This window comes from Propithecus coquereli, unplaced genomic scaffold, assembly GCF_000956105.1.
Source record: "Propithecus coquereli isolate 6110/MARCELLA unplaced genomic scaffold, Pcoq_1.0 Scaffold217, whole genome shotgun sequence".
Lineage (NCBI taxonomy): Eukaryota > Metazoa > Chordata > Mammalia > Primates > Indriidae > Propithecus > Propithecus coquereli.
Genome location: NW_012146856.1, coordinates 4,568,306 through 4,583,367, shown reverse-complemented (window position 1 = coordinate 4,583,367; position 15,062 = coordinate 4,568,306). Strand labels below are relative to the sequence as shown.

Genomic DNA, 15,062 nt, shown 5'->3' with positions numbered 1-15,062 from the left:
TTTTAATTTTTTTAGGTTCCATTTTATTTAAGTTTATGCTGGGTAATTTTTAAATGGCTTATAACTGAATTACTTTCATTCTGTTACTCATAAATCTTCTACTATCTACCCTTTTTTAATGGAAAAAAAGATGAACAAAGATATATAAAACAAGTACATAGTAAGTCTCACTTGTTTCATATTTCAACTGATAAATATATATAGATGTAATTATTTTTGTGGTCTTTTTTAATTTATATGGCACATTAAATTACCTTTTAAACATAATGGCTAAAATGACATCTGGAATGATCAGCAAATGCATTAAAAAAGGGGATAGTATAACATACAATTTTTGTTTCTTTATAAAAATTCATGATTGTATAATTCTTGACTAGCAGTGTTTAAATTTTTCTCCCTTTCTATGGTGGTGGAAGGTGTAATGTTTTGAAATTGACATTTTAAAAAAGCCAAATGATACTTCACTTTAAAAAGTTCACAAGTTTTGTAGGTGATGTCTTGTTATAGATCCAAAATTTTAAATACATCATATTATAAGAGAGAGCAATTCATATAAAATAGATGTTAGTTTCCCTTTTATTCTAAATGCTTCTGGAATATGGCTAATACAGAGATTTCCCTTGTCCAAACAACGTCGTATTTATTAACACAGAGAAAACATTTTTATCTTAACATTTTTCTTCCAAAGGTTCTTATACATTAGAATTTTAAATAAGAAACTTTTTACCAGTAGATAGTATAACATACTTACAAAGTATAACTTACACTGACTTTCTCCTATTATATATAGTTTTAATCTCCAGCACTTCTTAAGGAAGGCTGGTCAGCTGATTTAATGGGACTTTAAAAAGTGAGTCTTCATTTCCATGATCATTAACAAGCTTAAAATAGTTTGAACTGCTAACATTTATTTTAAATTATTTGGATTCTTTTCATTTTGTTTACCTATATAAAGCTATTGTTGAAAAATCCTGTGAGGAACCCAGGTAAAAATTATGCTAACTTTATTTGGATGATTAGTGTTCTGTAGTGAAAGTGCTAGATTTTTATGGTGATTCTTAAAGAATTTTAATAAGCTGATTTAAAAATAATCTGTGGTGACATAAGCATCATGATGAACAAGTATCTAAAACTAATTGAGCTTAATAACAATTAAACATTAGTGACACTAGTGAACATTTGCTCAGAGATCAATTCAATACATTTTTTTCAAATTTTGACTTCTTATTACACGTTACATTAGAACTCATTTATCAAACCGTGAAGCTTTCTAATCAGTTTGACCAAACGCCAGAGCTACCTGCCTCTAGAAGGAAAGCTAACTAGATTAAAAGACTCGACTCATAGCCCAGTTCTCTTCTATAGTAAATTCTCCCTCTCTCACATCTCAAAACTTTTTCAATAATAAAATGTCATGTTCAAACAATTTCAATTGACAGAATGCTTTGTGACCAGATAACATTAAATGTGAACAACTTAACCTCTACCACTGGTAAACAAGTCAAGTGTAGTGAAAATTGACTAGAGATTTCTCAGTGCCTCTGTCTACTTGGTGGGAAGAGGCAGGAGCCCTTGCAAAGAACTGAGAAAATTTGAATTAAAGTGACATATCTTTTGCTTTTGTTTTTTAAATAGACCGGTTTGGGCTTGGCCAGCCAGGAAGAATACCTGGTTCCGTGAATGCCATGCGAGTTTTGAGCACAAGTACAGATCTCGAAGCTGCTGTTGCTGATGCTTTGGTAAGAGGCACAGTATGTACACAGTCTCTCTGAATTCATCATCTGCATTGTTCTCTGTCTCAACAGGATATTGCCCCCAAATCAGGTTACTGAATCACCTTTGACACTCTTTAAAATTGTATAAATTTACATTATTACCGTTTTTTTCTTAAACTTTTACCTCCGCACACACAAGTGAAAATTGGCTTTATAGAAGACATTAGCATCAAGGATTTTTTATCTGTGCTCCAAAGTATCAAGGAGGTTTTGATGACATTGGGCTTTTCAGATGTCATTGGGCTTCTTTTTTTTTTTCTTTGTCACCATGGTTTTTTCCAGCATTTCCTTTTTTCCACTCTCGCTTCTCTTGCTTTACAGACTTTGATGGCATATTATTATAATAGTAGGTAATAGAGTTTGAGGTTTGAAAGTCTTGCATTTATTCCATTACTTGACTTGGGGGTCCATATGATTTTATGTGGTTTTTTTTTTTTTTAGAAAATGGTTTCTTAAGTAATTTAAGAAAACTTTCTGAATTTTAAGGTTAAATCTTTGAGGATTTGAAGCACTGGTGAAGTGTGTTTTTGCATCATTATAATGCAGTATCTAAAAAACACAGAATACTCACAACTCCTTTAATTTGTGGTGATAGCAAAAGTTGCGTGGTAGAATTGGCTTGTGGTCAAATTGCTTTTTAAAGATGCATTTCAGCTCAGTAGTAGCATAGTCTCTTGCATATTCCAGTTTATGTGCTCAGCACTTGAAATAAATATTCTTTAGAATTGTCTGGTCCCTGGCCTTGCTGCTGCTATTTTAAGATTTATTCTCTTATAAGGGGAAAAGTATGTAATATGCTGCTTCAGACCCTGAAGTTTTTATTTTTAATCCAGCCATATTTCATCTGATCCACATTGTATAGTCTCTGACTACCATGATTCCAGCTTTCATTCCTTCTTTTCTCCCCATTTATTCTTGCTCAGTCAGATTACTTTGACAAGTGTCTCTGAGCAAGCAGTTTGCTGCTCTCATAATGCTTTCCCTGTGGGTAGACTGCCTGGCCAGCTCTATTCCTCTGCCTTATGTGTATAAGGACTTTTTTCTGACAGGTGCCAGAGGTAGAATAATCACTCTAACCTTGGCTTTAATGTAAGAGTCAAGAGCTGGAACAGATTTCTGTGACACTATTTCTTCTTGAAGTTGTAGCATTTAGAATCTATTTCTTATTTATTCAGAGACCCTAGGAAGGGGAGGTCACAAAGGATGGGAAATGATAGATATGAATCCCTTAGTTAAATGGGACTTCCAGTTAGGGCAGGGATTTCTTAGTTCTTTAAAGACCTGTGCGAAGGACTGTGTGCAAAGTTCTAAGAGGCAGAATAGGACTTGAGAGTTTGAGCTTTGGCTTAACTTGACTTGAGCTTTTCTGTGAGCTCAAGCTCCCATTGCATTCATGCCACACTTGTTACTTTTTGTCCAAACTATGTGGTCTCTGCTAGGGACCTGCTTCAGAAGAGAAAATACAGGAATGGCACAGAATCCTTGCCTCACCAAATAGACACCCCAGGGGCAGAGAGAATGTCTCAGAGGAGTAGATAGTGGAATTAACAGTGACCTTAGAGATGTGCCTCACTGGTGCAGGAAGAGTTTTAGCAAAGAATTACAGCAAGTACCACAGGTCTTATGAGAGGTCTAGGAGGGTTAGGAAATGGCATTTTGAAAGCATTCTTTATTATTATTCGCTTGATATAAAACGCTTGCTAACCTGTATTTTTGGTTTGCTGAGATATGTTTTGCTGTACACTTTTGTTGCAAGAACAGTCCCCACATATGCTTCTGACATAATTCTCTATGCTTTTTCCCCATCCTTCAATATTTTCCTGCCTACAGCTGTTAGGAGACTCCAGGAGCAAGGTACCAGTGCCTTAACTTTTGTTTTACAACTTTATTTCTTCTGTTGCAAGTATATTTCTTTTAGTAGCTAGTGAAAGCAAAAATGTAGTATAGTATAGAAATTCTGGTCTGAATTATAGTTTTGTTGAATCGTAACAATGATTCAGCATCATTGTTGCCTTTGTTAGCAGTGAAGTCAGTCAGTCACCTTTCACATACATCTGTTGTAGTATTTATTTTGAATGTCAAGCTCTGTTCCTTCTTCTAGTAGTGTTTCATTTTATTAACTCAATTTGGACCTATTCTTATGTCATCATGATTTCATGAATGGATTTATCAAGATTTTTCTTATTTTAGAAATCTGGTTTATATATAAATAGATCATGTGTTATAAGTATTAGTAAATTATATGATGATTGTATAATTTATCATCCAAACAAAGTGCTTTTGAGAGTGAAAGAAGATGCTATTCACAATTACATTGCAACAATAGGCATAGGCAGAACCAGTCCTGAGCAAGTTGGGACTAATAATAATAAGCCATGTTATTAGAGAATTGCATTTGTATGGTTTGAACCAATAACTATTTGTTTTTCTTTTAGAAAAATTATATTTTATAAATTTTATCAATTTTGTATAGCTGTTGCTATATCATTTATGAGTTTAACTAACAGTTTTGTACTCAGGTTAAGAGAAATGAAATGAAGTGAATAGTATAGTCTACTTTAAAAGAAGCCTATTTGTGTTTCAAAACTTTAAGTAAGTCTTTAATAAAAGTGGCTCAGATATTTTAAGAATTTTTTGACATAAGATACTTCTGCCACTGACATTTCAAATTCAGACTTTCTTAGGGAAACATGAATATTCAAACAAATTTCCCATATACCATGCCCAAGGTATATTGCTTTTGACTGGGGAGGGGCTGGTGGGTGCACATATTTACAGTGTGTCACCTGAGCTGGATTATTGAACATACAATTTCATTTCATTCTCATAGCAAGCCGGCGTGATAGGTATAATTATTACTGTCTGGAACATGGGGAAACTGAAGCAGAAAGCTTAGGAGGCTTTCTGAAGTCACACAGCCAGTCAGCAGTGACACCAGGATTGCAACCCATGTGTCTTCCTGAGAAGTCCACACATTCTACTAGAGGCCGTGCTCTTTCCGTCTGTTACAGAATGCTATGCTTATTACTTACTTTACCTACTGGAAGACTTCTTTTCTCTTTTCATTTCCCTAATCTATAAGCACAGGAAAAGAGTGTGTGTATGTGTGTGTATGTGTCTTTTTACAGTTAACTCTTTGTTGTTGATTTTGTTTGGTATGACTCATGGTCATTTCACCTTTCCATTTTTCCCTCGATCACCCCCATCCCTTGTTGGATCTGTTAGAAGAAGCCTGTGAGGAGGAGATATGAGCCGTATGGGATGTATTCTGACGATGATGCCAACAGTGATGCCTCGAGTGTTTGCTCTGAGCGCTCATATGGCTCCAGGAATGGGGGCATTCCCCATTATCTGCGGCAGACCGAGGATGTAGCAGAAGTTCTCAACCACTGTGCTAGTTCAAACTGGTCAGAAAGGAAAGAAGGGCTTCTGGGCCTGCAGAACTTACTGAAGAGCCAAAGAACACTGAGGTGAGGACAAGAACAAATATGTAGCTAAGTTGGAGTCCCATATTATACTCATCAGGAGCTTTAAAGGGATTCCCTGTCATTTGTGGAGTCCTTATTACAAAGTTCTAGTTGCAGGCATAGGCACTAAAGGTACTAAGATGACTAAGACGTGGTCCTTGCCATTCAGAGGCTTTGAAATACCTGGCAAAAATTCTGTAATTTATTGGATTTATAAAGCATTTGGTTCCCTTATGTGTTACATTTGTCCGGTAGATGTTGTTTGAGAAATCCTGGTACAGTTTGCAATTCAGGTAGAAAATAAAACAGTTCTGCAGGTTAGTATGATTCATTACACTTCGGGGTCCTGGAGAAGATGGTATGAGTCTGACGTCTAAAAAAGTTTTTTATAAATGTGCCAGGTAAAGAGAGAATAAAATGGAGCACTCCAAAATTATAACAGCATTATCTCTAGAATTGGCTATTTTTGCTTTTTTCTTTATGTTTCTGTTTCCTAAATTTTCTGAAATGAACATATATTATTACATATATCAAAAAAGGATGTGTATACCATATCTCATTAAATCCAAGGTACCATTGACCACCATTATTTTATATCCCTCTAATAATAAATGCTGTTTATTAACCGTGAAATACTAGCATACCATTGATTATAAGATGAATCTCAATTACAGAGATGCTAAAACGTGAAAAAAGAAATGGGAATGGGAAATGAGGAATGTGCAACTTAGAATCATAAATACAGTTACATCTTTTGGATCACCTTTTTAAGCTAAGCTGTGAAACTGGAGAGGTATATGGCCGTAGATAGATGTCCCTCTGGGTTCTGTGAAGCCGAGTGAGCACTAGCTGATGAGCCACTGGGCTCCAGGTGCATTCTTCAGTCAGTCGGACTCCACCCTCCTGTCTTCCTGCCTGCCCACACTATCCCGTCTGTTCATGAAGATGATGTGAGAGGTTTTGTCACGTGCCTCCTGAAATAAAGGCATCCTGTGATACTCCACTGATGTGTCAAAAACAAAATGGGGATGACTTGTGATTATTCTTCAAGAATCTGTTTAATCCTGGTGGTCCCACTTTCTGGATTCTTCATGTTCACAAGTACCCATTGAATAATCTCTAGAAATCTGTCCATCAGTATTGGTCCAGTTTGTATTGTAAACAGTATCAAGGGGTCATTGAACGAACTTTCTCATTTGCATAAGAAGGGATTACTCAGACTTGATTTGGGGAAGAGAAGACCCTTTTTTCAAGGCTTGAAGTAAAAATGGGACTTGATAGTAGTCAAGGATCAGAAAAGGCAAGGGGCAGCCAGGCATGGTGGCTCGTGCCTGTAGTCCCAACTACTTGGGCTAAGGTAGAGGATCGCTTGAGCCCAGGAGTTCGAGGCCGTAGTGAGCTATGACTGTGCCACTGCACTCCAGCCTGGGCAACAGAGCCAGACCCTGTCTCTTAAAAAGGCAAAGGGCACCAATGTGAAATGGGTGTTTGCTTTGTCCCAGGCACAGTAGTAGGTACGAAGTGTTATCTTTTCTAATCCTCTCAGCAGCCACGGGACGTAGCACTTATCCTATATGACCAATAAAGAAATGGAAGCCTAAAGATATCGTGGTACTTTGTTTGCAGGAGAATTGAGATTAAAATCCAGGTCTATCTGACACATGCTTTTTTTAGTTTGTCCCATTGCTTTTCAGCTGTGGCTGGTGGATAACAGACCTGGGATAAAACGAAGGGGTTTTGCTTCATGGGTTGGTCGCTTCCAGATGTGTGAGCTTGGGTAAATCACTCTGAGTCTCAGTTTCCCCATCTTAAAATGAGAGCAAACACATGTTTTAATGTTCCTGTTTAATTTAATCATGAATTAAATAAGAATGCATTTGTGAAGAAACTTTGCTGTGTAGATACAAATTATGTAAAGCCATGTAGTTGACAGAAACAAAAGGATTTTTCAGAGCAAAGCCTTAACTAATTGCAGCGTTCACTTATTAAATTTTAAGTTCATTGATTTCCATTTTATTTCCTCTAGTCGAGTAGAATTGAAAAGATTGTGTGAGATCTTCACCCGGATGTTTGCTGACCCACACAGCAAGGTAAGTCTGGGAATCAAGCCTTACTTATCCCAGCTGCATGTCTGCGTGAGCTGTGTATCATATACTACCCAAGAATGGGAGAGAATTCCCTGTAATGCAGTTTTGACCTTACACATTTAACACCAATATCAGCGATGGTGTATGTTACATCTTTTAAAAGTGGGATTCTTGGAAAATTTAATGTGCATAAAACTTGAAGCTAAAGAAGTGTGCTTCATGTAAGAGTTATCATGGAGAAAATCAGATGTAGTCTTTCATTCAGCACGTATTTTTGCATGCCTCCTGTTAGCCAAGCAGTGGGCTAGGTGCTAGAATGTAAGATTGTATTATAGTGCACTGTTTTTAGTTACAGTAGTGAAGAAAATAAGTATAAAATTAATTTGTATTCTATGTAGAATATGCTTTCCTAGGATAAGATAGAAAAATAGAAGTATTTATTTTCTGGATTTATTGAAAAACTAGATTAAGTTATTTCTCAAAATAAAATTTTGCTGCTCCTAAAAACTTGCCGGGTAGTGGTCACTTAGTTGGTGCCCACACCTCCTCAGGGCCAAAGGGAACGCTGACCTGCGGACTGCCTTTTTGACAAGAGAGTCCCAGCTCAGAGGGAAACACCCATGAGTGTGGGACAAGGCCCTTTCTAGGGATGGTGCTGAGAGAGCGACTCTTTACAAAAGTTTACTTGGACTCTAGATTTTAAATAAATACCATTGTTTGGAGGAAGCCTTTAGAGGCTGTTCAGTGCTTTTGGAGAAAGAAAACAAAAGAATGAAGATAAAGAGAAGTTTACAAGATAGAAAAAGAACAGAGAGACTAAGTGTAAATTGATAGCACTTTAAATCAGCAGAAGCAAATCTTAAATGCTGACATGCAGGATTAACTATATTATACTACAGTGTTCCTAGTAAAGATGGTCTCTTCTAAGTCTTGCTGGGAAAAAGAAACCTCCAATGGCCAGGGAGTCCAGCCAGTTATCGTCCTCTTCCTCCTTTTCCTATCCTTGCTTCCTCATAGGAATTGTATTTGAAATAGCAAACAGCAACCTATCTACCGACCCACCCACCCATTCAACATTTATTAAATACCTGCTCTGAGCTAGGGATATAGAAAACAAGACATGGCTCCTTCCTTTGGAGATGCTCATGAGAGTGTAGGGGATAAATGCAGGGATTCTCTTCCTCACGCCTCCCACAGCACTTCTCCTTACTCAGTATCAGTCTAAAAGCGTGTCTTAAAATTCCTGATATGGGCTGGGTGCATTGGCTCACGCCTGTAATCTCAGCACTTTGAGAGGCTGGGCCCAGGAGTTTGAGGCTGCAGTGAGCTATGATTGGGCCACTGCACTCTAGCCTGGGTGATGGAATAAGACCCTGTCTCTAAAAAGAAGAAAAAAATTTCCTGTTATGACCCTCAAAGCCTCACAGCAAAGTTAACGTTAACTATAGTATTAATAATAAAAATCCAAGAAAGATTGAGTTTAAAGGCCACGTAGATATACAAAGATACAGTAATCAAGATTTTTCTCTCAGTGTTAAAAGCAGTAACATTTAAAGCATAAGTACAGTAAGATTCTTAAGATTTATAACATAAGGTATATTAGATGGTTTAGAACATTGATGAAATTTCTGTTACCTGTCACCTCTAGATTGCTGATTCAGAAGCAGAATGTGAGGATAAAGAAGGAAATTTGTTTCCATCAGAAGGCTCTTGTACAGTGAGTTTGGAGGTCTCAGTATAGTCAATATTTGTTAGCTGCCTGTGGACTAAGCCAGGAATCCCACAGCTAGGGCTCTTTGATGATTTTCCTGAGCTACCTCACAGGAGACCCCTGGTGGCGAATAGCTGCTGGCTTACCCCAGTAGACCAACTCTCATTAACAAGGTGTAGGGGGATACAGTGCTACTTATCTTTCTGAAATTGGTTCAGAGATATTCCACTGTGGACTCTGTGTCACCTTAGATAGCAGTATTGATTACATGACAGTATACGCATTATGTAAATATCTTTTATTCTAAGCCATAATCTTTTATTACTTTATAATATCTGAAACTGGCATACGTCAAAATAGTTGACTGACATGGAAAGCAATGGCTAGACAATAGTGAATAGGTATTTTTCCTTATCCTATAATAATATTTGTTGAATGCTAGATAATGAACAAGAATACTATAGAATTAGAACAATTAAGAGGTTTTTTTTCCTTTTTTTAGGAAAAGCCTTCAGGAGTAAACTCAGAAAAGTTAATTTCACTCTGTACTGACTTTTAAAGACTTATATGGAGGGGGAGTAGAGAATATTTTACCAGTTTGTAGCCCTTTCAGGGTTTTTTTTTTGTTTTGTTTTGCTTTTTTTAACGAAACTGCATGAAAATGATATTAATTCACTGTGGACTAACATGGAATTTGTTTTGTTGCATGGCCTGGTTTGCGGTGGAATTCACATCAGAGAGTAAGTTCCAGTCCTTTTCCCTTTATCTGTTTTCTATGATACTTTTGCTTTCTGTAATATGAACAGTGTTAACCTAAGTTATGAGAGTCTGGGCATAGCTAGTATGGGCATTATTAATATTTTGTAGACTTTAGAGGAAATCATGAATTAAATACGTGAAATTTGGTTTTCATTTGTTTCTAGGTTTTCAGTATGTTTTTGGAGACTCTTGTGGATTTTATAATAATTCATAAGGATGACTTGCAAGACTGGCTTTTTGTTCTTCTCACACAATTACTTAAGAAAATGGGAGCAGATTTACTTGGATCTGTGCAAGCAAAAGTTCAGAAGGCTCTAGATGTCACAAGGTAAGTGTAGGGGCTAGACCAGTTGGATGTTACTGGATTCTTATGGGTGACTTTTTGCATTTCTCTTCTGTTACCCATGGTCTTGGTTGCCCACTTGAATATCTCCCCTCTTCCTCAGTTCTCACATTCTCTTGTTGACATGTCCCACCAACCCATGAGATGAAATATCCATCATATCTTCCTGAGTTGGCATTATTTTTTGTGAATGCCTAAGACAAATGTAAAACCAAGTGTAAAACTTTGGAACTTGATTCTCTTTTCTTTAAAAAACATTTGAAGAAAACATTTAGAATATTTGTTTACATCTTTCTGAAGACCTTAGTATTTTTAATACTTTACCTTCTTATAAGTCACACTAGAAATTTTTCAACGTATGATTTAGAGTTTCCATTGGTCCAGGAACAGTCTGTAAATTGACAGTGCATTGGCTCAGAGATGGATAACACATTTATGGCAGTTGTGTCCCTTCTGGCTGTTATGAGAAAAGAAGTGCTGCCAAGGCTCAGAAAAGTTAAAAAGTTAAAAAATATTATGTGCTGTTGCTCTATTATCTGTGCAATTATCGGTCCTCAGATATAAGTATTGGAGATAATGATCTCAGAAGACACTTTGCAGTAATGTCTTGGTTGTGATTTGGTGGAAGATAGAGGGGAATGTCAAATCAGTAAACTTTTTAGAAGAACAAACAAGTGACTCCAAGTCACTCAGGAAATTATCAGGGCAATAACTTTTGTAAGACCCAATTACTGCAAACTGGAATACAACTACATATCACAGAATTTTCACAATGGAAGGAACTGAAAGATGATGCTCATTTTATCAGTGAGAAATTTTTGTCTTGACTTGTGCAGGGTCACACTTTGTGTTTAGTGGTACTCTGGGAACTAAAATCCATGATTTCTGATTGTTGCTGTATTGTCTGTTCCTGTTATTGCAGGCTGTACCCTGGGCCTGTGTCCTCCCCTCCTGTGTGTGTTGGGGGCGGTGGGGGATAGTGCTAGTGCCTTTTCTTCCCTCTAGAAGCATGTACTGCCCTGCGGCATCCCCCACGCTTGCATCTGTTACATGACTCTGACTTCAAAGCATGCGTCTGTCTCTCTGCACTATAATGCCAACTGGTTTTTTTCTGGTCCCTAACCTTGTCAATCTATATGATTTACACAGCTATATAATTCTATTATCCAAATAGATTTCCCTTCTGGTTTTCAGTGAACTCAGTGAAACATACTACGTTTATAGTAAAGCTTTCAAACTTTGAAATCATCTTTCCTTTGGATGATTAAGTTCAGTGGAATTAGGGAGCATTACTGTATACCAATGGATTTATAAAGGTTTGGCCAGGAATTGCTGGGGGCCTGGGCTGGCAAGCCGGCATGAATGAGTGAAGTAGAGAGGCACGAAGGCTACTGATAGGCTGGAGAGCTGCAGCCAGTTGTGGCCATGTGGGATCGTGTTGGGACATGAGCCCAGTGATACCAGACTTTTCAAAAAAGGTCAGAAATGTGGATTTGGGCAAGTTTGAGAATTTTTTATGACACTGTAAAGGCCAAATAAAACATGTATGAGCCAGACTTAGCCTGTATAGGTCACTTAATTTAGATGAATTTATAAATGACAATACCTGTTTCAGATTTTGGGGGATGGTGGGAATATTAAGATTATATTTCTTAACTTTGGTGATTGAGGAGTACAGTTGTGGCCTCCTACTAATTTTTCTGCATACCTCTTTGCTTTAAGAATCCTAATCTCTTTAGGGATCTGGGTCACCTAAAACATGTCCAGCATTTCCTTCTTTCTCTCAACAGCTGAAATGTATAGCTGTTTAAGCTTATCTGGAATCAGTCAGTGACTATTCAGGGGGCATTTCAGTGATGGCTGAGAGTGGTCCTTAGATTATTGACCTGAGTGCTAATCTGCCTCAGTTTCCTTTCCTTTGGCTTTGCCTAACAACAGGGCATATTCCCTGATTAAACACATCTGTTACTGAAATAAAATCCTCCATCACCCCTTGCTGTAGAAAGAGGGATGGGCATTTTGTGTTCCTGTTGACCTAGTCACTTAAATCATGCATACTAAAGCATACTGGATGTAATTTGCTTCCAGAAGTGGCCCTCAAAGATTCTGGGGTACAAAAAAATGTGAGAGAAAAGGATACTATTGGGTCAAGCTTACTTTTTGTTAGTGATTATAGTGATGATAACATTGGTATCTAATATGTGCCACATGCTTTTTATTTTTATGTATTATTTCATTTAATTTTCAGATTAGTTCTGTTAGGTAGATTTTATTTGCTTCCTTTTATAAATTTGAACCTACATCCTTCTTCATTTTACTATACTTCTATAGTTTGGGGAAAGTCTCTGTGGGAGTCCAAAGAAAGTAATGTGATCACTCAGCCTTAATTGTAATAGATATTTGCATTCCATTATCTTTCCTATTAATATGAAAGTTACATCAGCATTATCCGCATGGGGCTCCATTATGCAATTTTAATACTAGTAATTGTAGCATTTTTAGGGAAAGAGTACTGACTTTATCTAGCCAGGAGCACCTCAGGGTTATTTGATTGGATCAGAGATGTGCAAAGACTACAAGAGATGAGATCAGGAACAGGCAAGACATGGAGCAAGAGAAGGGGCTCCCAGGGCCACAGGCTTGTGTGTATGATTTGTAGGTGGATGGGAAATGCTTCGTTGCTGTCTCACGGGCATTCTGCTATGGTAACAACGCAAAATAGGATCATAAAAGTTATCAGGACCAAGGAGGACAATACAGTTAGCCTAAGCAGTGTCAGCTGTAAACACCTTTGTAAGGATATAAAAATAAGATTTGGGACCAGGCATGGTGGCTCACACCTGTAATCCCAGCACATCAGGAGGCCGAGGCTGGAGGATCTCTTGAGCGTAGGAGTTCGAGACCAACCTGGATAACATAGTGAGACCCCATCTCTTTAAAAAAAAAAAAAAATTTAGCCGGGTGTGGTTGCACATACCTATAGTCCCAGCTTCTGGGGAGGCTGAGGCAGGAGGATCACTTCGGCCCAGGAGTCTGAGGTTGTAGTGAGCTATGATGACTGGATTGCACTCTAGCCTGAGCAACAGAGTGAGACCCTCTCTCAAAAGAAAAAAAAGATTTGAGGATCAGAAGTGTTTTTAATGTTTAAGCAATATTCAGAAATGTAGCTGGAGGGAAAATGAGCAAATTCCTAGATGGGCAGGTAGGAATGTCTTCCTTAGTTTATTGCCTAGTCTTAATTTTTAAAATAGCTACTCAGAGTAACTTCTGTGTGTGTTTTGGGACTTTAAACAGGATTTTTCTTTTTCTAAATTTTCTGTACAAATGTGTATTTTCTTTACTATATACATAAAATGAAAAGTAGTAGTATTTTGAAATGTGAACAGGCCTTTACATATATGAATCTACGGCAGTATGCTTTTGTTAATTTTGTAATAAATTTTTTTAAAAACAATCACTTTTTTTTTGTTCCCTAGGGACTCCTTTCCATTCGATCAACAATTTAACATTTTGATGAGATTTATTGTGGATCAAACTCAAACTCCAAACCTCAAGGTCAGTAATTATTTGCCATTACAGTTCAACCTCTAGGCCTCAAATTTGTTTAAAATTTACTCATTTTAAATACATGACGCATCTGTTTAGTTACTGCGACTATCTCCTGTGAGCATTCTTGTTCAATTCTTTGTGGGCACGTTCCCACTTCTCTTGGTTCAGTGCTTAGTAGAGGAATTGCTGGTTCATTAAGTTGGTATGTGTTCGACTTTTTTAGAAACTGCTAACATGGTTGTACCGTATTATATTCCCACCAGCAGTGTATGAGAGCTCCAGTTCTACATCCTCACCAACTTTTGGGCATTCTTAGTCTTTTTCACAATTAATATTTAAACTAGAAAATTAAGACATTCTGATGTGTTAAGATTGGTATCTCATTAGAATGTTTCTTTAATATTAATATTCTAAGACTTCAATATTAACTGTGACATATTATAGAAAATCATACATATAATAACAAGACCAAAATTCGAGGGAGGATATGTGTTAATTTGAATTAAGTCATGTTCATCATCTGTTCTTCAATCATTAACTTTTGTTGGGGTTTGAAGATGGGCTAAAAATAATAACCCTTTTTTCTTGAGGCCAAAACCAGTTGAGAAATAGATGGTAAAGTCAGAGTAGAATGTCAGCTTGATGACTGAAAATGCTGCCTTATAGAACATGGCCTAGCATGTGTGACAAAATGAACTCAAGGGTTGATGACTGAAAATGCTGCCTTATAGAACATTGCCTAGCATGTGTGACAAAATGAACTCAAGGGTTGAAGTTGCCCTTGCAGTCAGTGGCAGAGCTGGAAATCCCACGGTCCCCCAACACGGGCTCCTATCCTGTGAGTGTCTGGCAGCATAGACAAGGAGCAGAGCATACCTTCTCTGCAGGCATAACGATCTAAAAATGAAGAGTATAGAGCTGCATACCACTTCCTGTACCTAAACTTACCCATTGGTCATTCCATGCTTTTCTCCTGATGGATGTCACTCCACTTGGAAGCATAAATCCGGGAGAAAGGAAGGAGGTTCCCTCTCAACAGTGTTCACTTTTCTCTGGCACCAGTTGAGAATTCTTTTCAAAGATTCATCAAGTATACTTAATGTTTATAATTATTGGATCTTTCAGGTCAAAGTTGCAATCCTGAAATACATTGAGTCTCTGGCCAGACAGATGGATCCAACAGATTTTGTAAACTCTAGTGAGACAAGGCTTGCTGTCTCTCGAATCATAACCTGGACAACAGAACCAAAGAGTTCAGACGTGAGAAAGGTATGTCCAAGTGAGCTAAAGTGTAATTACAGATTGTTCTTAGGCATGTGTTAGAAAAAGAAATTTATTTAGAAACTTGCAAAACCAACCCACCCACCCACC

General features: G+C 37.4%; 1 protein-coding gene across 1 annotated transcript in view; it reads left to right on the top strand.

Annotated features, from left to right (window-relative positions):
• CLASP1 (cytoplasmic linker associated protein 1) overlaps nt 1–15,062 on the top strand; it is a 256,974-nt gene that overhangs the window by 192,431 nt on the left and 49,481 nt on the right. Inside the window, exons 23-29 of the mRNA XM_012644678.1 lie at nt 1,636–1,739; nt 5,001–5,245; nt 7,269–7,332; nt 7,923–7,925; nt 9,964–10,127; nt 13,619–13,697; nt 14,817–14,960. Of these exons, the coding sequence (XP_012500132.1) occupies nt 1,636–1,739; nt 5,001–5,245; nt 7,269–7,332; nt 7,923–7,925; nt 9,964–10,127; nt 13,619–13,697; nt 14,817–14,960 (803 nt within the window). The remainder of the gene's footprint in view (nt 1–1,635; nt 1,740–5,000; nt 5,246–7,268; nt 7,333–7,922; nt 7,926–9,963; nt 10,128–13,618; nt 13,698–14,816; nt 14,961–15,062) is intronic.